Source organism: Emys orbicularis, chromosome 20, assembly GCF_028017835.1.
Source record: "Emys orbicularis isolate rEmyOrb1 chromosome 20, rEmyOrb1.hap1, whole genome shotgun sequence".
NCBI lineage: Eukaryota > Metazoa > Chordata > Testudines > Emydidae > Emys > Emys orbicularis.
In genome coordinates, this window is record NC_088702.1 from 5,877,057 (window position 1) to 5,885,919 (window position 8,863).

The 8,863-nt window shown below is 54.9% G+C and overlaps 1 protein-coding gene across 1 annotated transcript; it reads left to right on the forward strand.

Moving 5' to 3' along the window:
* Window positions 1-384: 384 nt before the first annotated feature.
* Window positions 385-2,307, forward strand: LOC135892716 (heat shock 70 kDa protein 1A-like). Its single transcript, XM_065420510.1, has one exon. The coding sequence runs from the start codon at window positions 385-387 to the stop codon at window positions 2,305-2,307; it is 1,923 nt and encodes a 640-aa protein (XP_065276582.1).
* The last annotated feature ends 6,556 nt before the right edge of the window (window positions 2,308-8,863 follow it).

Sequence of the window (8,863 nt, forward strand, 5' to 3'; positions counted from 1 at the left end):
CCTCCTGCCCCCCCAGCACAGTCATGCTTTAGTAGGACAGTGGGAATACTCCATTTCCAGAGCTGCCAATAACACCCAAAGGGTGGCAAGCCCTAATGAAGAGCAGGATGCAGCAGCAGGCTGGTGGCTTGACCCTATTGTGACACGTGTCGAGGTAAGGGCAGTCAGGTCCCTAGAGGAGCTGAGGTGGGGAAGCTCCTGCCACCCAGCTGGGGGCAGAGACAATATTAATAGGTTGTCCAGGAGAACAAGGCCCATGGAAGTCAATTTACCAACCAACTGAGGTGGGGGCAAGGGGCAGGGAACAACCCATGGGAGCAGTTCTGCGTCTCCAGAAAGCCCCAGGAGCAGATCTCTTTTTGCACTGCAGCCTCGGCCCCGACCATGCGTAGGGCCAAGGGACCGGCCGTGGGGATAGACCTAGGCACGACCTACTCCTGCGTGGGGGTCTGCCAGCACGGCAAGGTGGAGATCATCGCCAACGACCAAGGCAACCGGACCACGCCCAGCTACGTGGCTTTCACAGACACGGAGCGCCTGGTGGGGGACCCAGCCAAGAACCAGGTGGCCCTCAACCCCCAGAACACCGTCTTTGATGCCAAGCGGCTGATCGGCCGGATGGTTGAGGACCCCACGGTTCAGCTGGACACGAGGCACTGGCCCTTTCAGGTGGTGAGCGATACTGGGAAGCTCAAGGTGCAGGTGTCCTTCAAGGGGAAGGAGAAGGCCTTCTACCCTGAGGAGATCTCCGCCATAGTGCTCGCCAAGATGAAGCAGACGGCTGAGGCCTACCTAGGCTGCCCCATCACCCAGGCCGTCATCACGGTGCCAGCCTATTTCAACGACTCCCAGCGCCGGGCCACCATAGATGCTGGGACGATCGCTGGCCTCCACGTCCTGAAGATCCTCAATGAGCCCACGGCAGCGGCCATTGCCTACGGCCTGGAGGCCAGCCGCAAAGGGGAAGGGAAGCGCAACATCCTCATCTTCGACCTGGGCGGTGGCACCTTCGACGTGTCCATCCTCGGGGTGGACGACGGCATCTTCGAGGTGAAGGCCACGGCGGGGGACACCCACCTGGGCGGGGAGGATTTCGACAACCGGCTGGTGGATCACTTGGTGCGGGAGTTCAGGAGGAAACACAAGGAGGACCTCAGCCAGGACAAGAAGGCCATGCAGAGGCTAGGGGCGGCTTGCGAGAGGGCCAAGCGCACGCTCTCTTCCGGCACCGCTGCCGCCATCTCCGTTGACTCCCTGTACAAGGGGGTGGATTTCCACACTACCGTCACCCGGGCTCGCTTCGAGGACCTGTGCTCCGACCTCTTCCAGGCCACCTTAAAGCCCTTAGGGAAGGCGCTGCGGGACGCCAACATGAACAAGGATCAGATCCATGACATCGTGCTGGTGGGAGGCTCAACCCGCATCCCCAAGGTCCAAACGCTGCTTCAGGAGTTCTTCAGTGGGCGGGAACTGAGCAAGAACATCAACCCAGATGAGGCCGTGGCCTACGGGGCGGCTGTGCAGGCGGCCATCTTGACAGGCAACAGGTCCCAGGGTCTGCAAAACGTGCTCCTCCTGGACGTGACCCCGCTGTCTCTGGGGATTGACACGGTAGGAGGGGTGATGGCCACCGTGGTCAAACGCAATTCTCCGGTCCCGACCCAGGAAACCATGGAATTCACCACGGCGGAAGACGACCAAGAGACGGTTGTGTTCGAGGTCTACGAAGGGGAGAGATCCATGAGTAAAAACAACCACCTGCTGGGCACCTTCATCCTAAGCGGCCTTCCCCCAGCGCTGCGCGGAGAGCCCGTCATCCAGGTCAGCTTCTCCATCGACACCAACAACATCCTGACCGTGTCGGCGAGGGACACGGATACTGGCAACACGAGCCAGCTCACCATCACCGACACCAGGGGCCGGCTGGACAGAGAGGAGGTGGAGCAGATGGTGCGGGAGGCCGAGGAGCACAGGGCACAAGACGAGGCGCAGCAGGAGAAGATCGCAGCCATGAACTCTTTGGAGTCGTGTGCTCTCCACCTGAAGAGGGCTGCGGAGGGAGGCCAGGCCCTTGATGTTCGGGCCAAGAAGAGGGTGTTGGAGCTGTGTGAGGAGGCCAGCTCCTGGCTGGAGGGCAACCAGCTGGCGGAGAAGGAGGCGTACGAGGAGCGGCGGAGAGAGCTGGAGGAGGCGTGGGACTCGGTCTTCTCCAACCTCAGCCAGGGTCGGGGGGTGGAAGGGGAGGCCAGGGGCGAAGAAGATGGGGAGGAGGCTGCTGTTGCCCAGCACGGTGAGGAAGTGGGTTGAATATGGACTGCACTGCGCTGCGCCTAAAGGACGCATTTAAAAAAAAACCAAGGGACCTGAAGCGTTTTGCCTCCTTCGTGCGTCTATTTAGCAAAGCAACAGATGGCTGCACAGAGCTTTCTGCTCCCAGGCCCCCTTGCCCGGTTCCTAAATCAATGACTGGCGCCCTGAACCATTTCACCTTCCCTCTGCACTCCCGGTAGGTCAGTATCATCACCCCCATTTTACAGATGGGGAAAACTGAGGCACAGGGAGATGTGACTGGCCCAAGGTCACCCAGCAGCGAGTGGCAGAGACAGGAACAGAACCAAGGCGTCCTGACTCCCAGTCTCCTGGTCTAATCACTAAACCCCACTCCCTCAAAGAACTAGGAAATTCGGACTCCCAGTCCCTAAACCATCAGACCATTTACCCCCTCCTCCCCCTTCGATGCAGCTTCTTTGAGCCAGACTCTCCACGGCAATGCGTAACATGCAGCACTTCGGGCTGTTAACAGGCCTGGCAGGTGTCGGAGCTGAGATAAGGAGACAGGAAATCAAACCTCCCGCTGCAAGGCCTGGGCTGTTTGCCTGAGGTGGGGGCGGTCAGTTGGGAAGGAAAGCCTCCTGACTGGGATGTGGGCGGTCAGGCCTAGTGGTTAGAGCAGGATTCAGCGGTCAGGAACAACGTCCAGGGTCAGAGCTGGAGTCAGGACCCAAGTAGGGCTGGAGCAAGGCTGGGAATGAGGCAGACACAGGAGCGATCATAAACGTTGAGCAGCCAGCGACCTGCTAACAACAGCCCTGTTGGGTCCCTTCAACCAATCAGGAGGGTTGGCCACTCAGGAGGTTTTGCTGTAGCCCATCTGGGCTCATTCGTCTGCCCAAAGACTGAACTAGCTAGTTTCAGGTTCAGCTGCAGGCCCTCGTCCCTGAAGGGCTACTTCTAGGGTCCTCTCTCCAGACTGCTCAGCCCACACCCTTGATCCTCTCTCCCCAAAGAGCCCCTCCCAGCTCGCTTTTTTTCGCTAAGTCGGGCTGAGGATTGTCTGTCTCACCGAATAAGCAAAAGCCACTTAAACCCTTTCCCCAGGAGGGTCACCACCTGCTAAGAGGCTGGCGGGGGGAGGGGTTTGCAGGATGATGACCGATAACAGAGATGTATTTTATCCAGGAAAAAAGTCTGACCGAAATGGACATTTCTGCACCCAAATCCCCGGAAAAGAAGTTTGGATGAAATTTTCGTCCTGCTCTTCCCTTTTCTTTCAGTCTGATGATTGTTTAATATCTGTGTCATGGTAGCGCCTCCACAGCCCAGTCCCAGGACCATGATCCCGTTGGGCCAGGAGCTGTATAAACACGGAAGAAAGAGCTGATCCCTGCCCCGAAGAGCAAACAATCTTAGGCTGGGTCTACACCACCGCTTCCCCTGGCCCAGTTCTGCCGGGCAGGCCTGCGATCCTTGACTGACTTTGCTCTGCCGGCAGAAGCTGCCGGTGTAGACGCAGTTAGACCAGCAACGCCGCACTTCGGCCAGCCTGGCTGGGTTCCTTCGGGTGTGGTGGATCAAACTCAACCTGGGCAAAAACTGCCTTGTCGGGGATGGGCGGCATCCAGACTCGGAGCGCTTTGCTGGTCTCGCGTGCCGGTCAAGCACTCCTCGGGCAGATGCAGCCTGAGGTGAAGAGAACTGGGAATGGGTGACAGGGGACGGATGATCGGATCACTTGAGGATCACCTCTTCTGTTCATTCCCTCTGCGGCACCTGCCACTGGCCACTGTCGGTAGACAGGATACTGGGCTAGAAGGACCTTTGGTCTGACCCAGTAGGGCCGTTCTGATGTTCTTTTGATAGGTGGTAGGCCGAGACAGACAGCTGGGGCAGTGCAGGAAAATGAGGAGAAACATAAACGGCCTGGAGATTTTTCTAGGAAGGAGGGTGATACAAATCTTCCTTCTTCCTTCTCTCTATCCCCAGCTCTGCCCTCTCTGTCCCCACCACCTGGCTGTCCCCCCCTACCCACAGCCGTTCACCATGACCCTCCTTTCTCTGGGCTGGAGAAGCAGAGAGATCAGGGGAAATCCCTGCTGCATCGGGGCCTTTTTGCACACGACAGGCTCCCTTTTCTTGCTGCTGTCAGCTGCCGCCCGGCGCCCACAGCAAGATAAAGCCTGCACAATAGGGACCTGCACTCGCAGGCCTGTGGGCCATTTCTGAGGGAGCCCAGTCACGTTAAAACCCAGTCACGTTAAATCCCCATTCTGCCTCTGTCAAAATCCCCCAGGATGGGGTCTGAGTCTCTCCTGTCCTAAACCGTCACACAGTGCTGTTTAAATGGCTGCTGTGTTCCGCCCCAGAGGTGGCTGCCTTTCCACTGGGAGTTGTGATCCTTCCCTTTCTCTGGGCGAAATTCACCCTTGTACAAAAAGGCTGAGGCCCCTTCGGCCCGTGGGGGAGGGGGGCATTTCGCTCAAGCGGCTTGTGGAAAAGAGGGAGGCAGGATCGGGCCCCTCCTGGTGGGCTAGCGAAATCTCTGCCGAGGCAGCCGCAAATGGGCTGAAGTCTCAGCGCCACTTTCCACTAAGTGGCCAATGATTATTCATCCTGTCACTCCCCGCGCGGCCATAAACTTTAATCACAATGAAGTCATTTGATTTCCATGCACTGTACTCCTGCGCCGATCCGACGGGAATTAATGGCCACTTACGGGAATGGAAGGGGTTTGGAAGTTAGCGTTGCAGGGTTCCCCCCCCCTCCCCCAGAAGATGGATGGCGTTTGGAGAGCTCACCAGGAGACAGTTGGACCCGTCATGGGGCTAAAATCTCCTCTTCTGGCTTCATATTCCTTCTGTCACCTTGAGGTGCCTGCGGCAGCGGCCTGGCTGATTTCAAAGCACTTTGTCTTGTACGAAGACTTGGCAGAATTAGATTTTTTTTTTATCGTTCCAACGGATCACGTAGACGTTTATTTTAAGCCTTTTTCTTGATTTTGATCCATTTGCGTGGTCATAATCATGCAGCACTTTTAAGCATTCACCTCCCGCCCACCCCCAACTTTGTATCGATTAAAGTTTCACCGCTGCGGGACATTCTGGACGGTAATTATTTAACGGCAGCCTCCCATACGTTTTCAAGCAGCAGTTTTCTTACTTTGCCGATCGGTAAAGTTCCGGGTGATATTTTTTCCTGGGGGGGGGGGGGGGGGCGTGTTGTGCCTGCGGTGAAATTGACATTCACCGACACCTATCGATACATATCGAATCCTTCCAAGCCTTGGGAAGCAGGTCGGCCTGGCCTTTCAATTTATCCCTGGGGATACTGAGGCTGCAAGCTCCTGGGGGGGCATACCCCTTTGTTTTGTTCTGTCTTTGTACAACACCCTGGCCCCTTGAGGTCCTGGTCGGTCCATGCCTGGGGCTCCTAGATGCTACCCGTGATAATCAGTTATGAATTGTCCTAGGGCACACAGGAAGCCAGTGGTAGAGCCAGGAATAGCCCCCAAGAAGTTTCAGTGTCTCCAGGCAATTTTTAAAATAGCCCCTAATGTTCAGTCCCAGCTTGAGGGTGCTTGCTGTGTCTTAGGTGGCCCCCCACCCCATAGTATCTGAGCCCTGCCCACAGTCGCCTCGCAGTGCCCCTGCGAGGCAGGGCAGAGCTGGTATCTCTGTTTTATGGGGCAGGACCACAGAGCAGCTACGGGACCCACCCAACGAGTGTCTGGAAGAGCACAGAAGTGAACCCTGGTCTCCAGAGTCCCAACCATTGGGAGTGGCGCCCATGGGTGCTGGAGGCGCCCAGGGGTGCCCATGGTAAATAACCCCACAGCCCCCTGTGAATCTACCTCCGGTCTCTACTCCCAGACTGGTGCTGATGCTGACGATTTCAGCAGAGCCTTTGATGCTCAGCACCACGGTGCACCGGCAGGGTGACCCCGGGCTCTGGCCGAGGGTGTCGAACTGGCAGGCGAAGAGGGGATTTAATCGGGGGAAATGTAAAGAAAAGGGACAGGGCTTTCCTGTCCCGCGGGGCCTTTGACAGAGGCCAGCCCCTCGGAGCGGGAAGGGAAGGGCTGAAGCACTGAAGCATGCTGTTGACTCAACAGGGAATTAAGCTTATTATGAATCCAAAAGGGAATCGGAGCTGCTGGATGGGAGGGGGCATCAAGGAACCCGGATTTTCCTTTTCTAACTCAGTAGTTCTTCCCCATCGGCTCCATTCGTCTGGCTTTCCCGGAACTCATTCATATTTGCGTTCAAATCAGGAGCCTGGAAATAATGGCCCTGAAATCCCAGAGGGGTAGCTGGGGAGACATCCCAACCTCTCCACCCTGTCAGGCACAGGCCGGTTTAAATTCGCTGGTTTCCCCAGCTTTACATTTTCATCCTCCGCAGCTGGGCGGTCGGAACAAATGTTGCCATCAGAGAATTTCCCGCAAAAGGGAAACTCCGGTTCCCACCCAGCTCTGAAGTCACTGAAGTCACCGGAGTCACTGAAGGGCATTCGAAGCTGCAAAAGCAAGGAAGAGTCCTTGTGGCACCGGAGAGACGAACAGATTTATTTGGGCATAAGCTTTCCTGGGCTAAAACCCACTTCGTCAGATGCATGGAGTGAAAAATACAGTCAGCAGTATATATATTACAGCACATGAAAAGATGGGAGCTGCCTTACCAAGTTGGGGGGGGGGTGTCAGTGCTAACGAGGCCAATTCAATTAAGGTGGAAGTGGCCTATTCTCAACAGTTGACAAGAAGGGGTGAGTATCAGCAGAGGGAAAATTACTTTTTGTAGTGACCCAGCCACTCCCAGTCTTTATTCAGGCCTAATCTGATGGTATCCAGTTTGCAAATGAATTCCAGTTCTGCAAGTATCAGAGGGGTAGCCGTGTTAGTCTGGATCTGTAAAAGCAGCAAGGAGTCCTGTGGCACCTTATAGACTAACAGACGTATTGGAGCATGAGCTTTCGTGGGTTCTGCAGTTTCTTGTTGGAGTCTGTTTTTGAAGTTTTTCTGTTGAAGAATGGTCACTTTTAAGTCTGTTATTGAGTGTCCAGGGAGATTGAAGCGTGTTGCGCTTCCCTTTCAGTCCTTCCTTGCCCGTCTTGTGCCCTCCCTCCTCTGTTTTACCTTCCCCTTCCTCTCTCTGATTCTCTTCCACTTTATTTCCCCCTTCACCATCTATCTATCCTGGTTCTCTCTCTCCCTCTCTCTCTCTCTCTCGTCCTTTTCTGTATTCATCCGAAGTTCAGCCTTATTGTAGTTTATGTGGTAAAATGCTGGCGTGTGATTGTTCCCTTTGTACCTCAGTCTCCCCCACTGAAGAATCCCGGAGTCTCATTCTCCCCTCTCGAACAGCTTGGCATTGAACTCTTATTATTCTCCCTGTCAATTAGATTTTACCAAGTCTTCATATTTTCAGGAGGCGTTCTCGCTGCTTGAATGGAAATACCTACTATACAATTATGCCAGACAGAATGGCATTTTAAAGAACTCCGCCAATGGCGCAGCCGATCACAAAAAAAAAAAAAAAAATTTGCTGCTAATTTGTAGTCTTCGCATTAGCTCTTCAAGTGTTTTTTTATGCCGGCGATAATTTATAGCTGCAAGACAACAGCTAGTCATATGTGAATAAATAATGCCAAGTTTCTGCACCACGGATAATGAACAAGCTCACCTTTGCTGGGGAGTTCAGGAAAGAAGATCTTCCTATGTTCTGCTCCCGCCCCCCAGATTCTGGCCTCCAGCCATTCTACGCACTAAGGTCCCTTCTGAAGTTTCTTCCAAGGACCCAAGTTGCAGAATCAGGAAATAGACTAGGGTTTGATTCTCTCAGACAGCATGGTCTGGTAGGTAGCATGTGCCGCAGAGAATCAGGAGACCTGGGTTCTCTTCCCAGCCCCGTGGAATGAAGCGGGAATTTGCTGTGTTATTTGTAGGAAACCGATGCGTGCCTCAATTTCCCGCTGTATTGTAAAAAAAAGCAAAAACCAACCACAACCAGTTTAAGTCTCCTGCCAAAGTACCCCAGGAGCCATGCGGCATGGGAGGGCCTGGGCGGAATGAAGATGGTCATTAAACAAGTGGCTGAAACCAACCCTGAATCAACAGAGCATCCAGCAAGGCAGAGAGACACCCAACGACTGAAGCATCCACACGTGACAGTAGAAAACCCCAGGAAGACAGACGAGGAAGGGAGGGAGAGAGCCAGAGCGGGGATCCATCGCAGCTTGCCTGGTTCATCACGGCACTGGCTCGTGGTTTAACTTCTGCCTCTGGGTGCTAAGCTAAGAATGGTCAGATTGGAAAGTAACAAACAGCTCCCTGGTTTTGTCCCTGTAAATATCCCTGAGCGCATGGGGTCCAGGGTGGGAGGCAGGGTGGTCTTGAGGCCCAGGTGTTTGGCTTGGGTGGCCGGAGATGAGGGTTTGATTCCCGGCTTTGCCCTAGACTCTGCATGTGACCATTCCCACTGGGGGAGCGGCTGGATGTGCAGCCTAGCCGCGCAGATGCACCTAAACAAGCCCAGCCATGCACCGTGTCACGTAGACCCAGACGTATATGTCGCCACAGTCACACACGAAT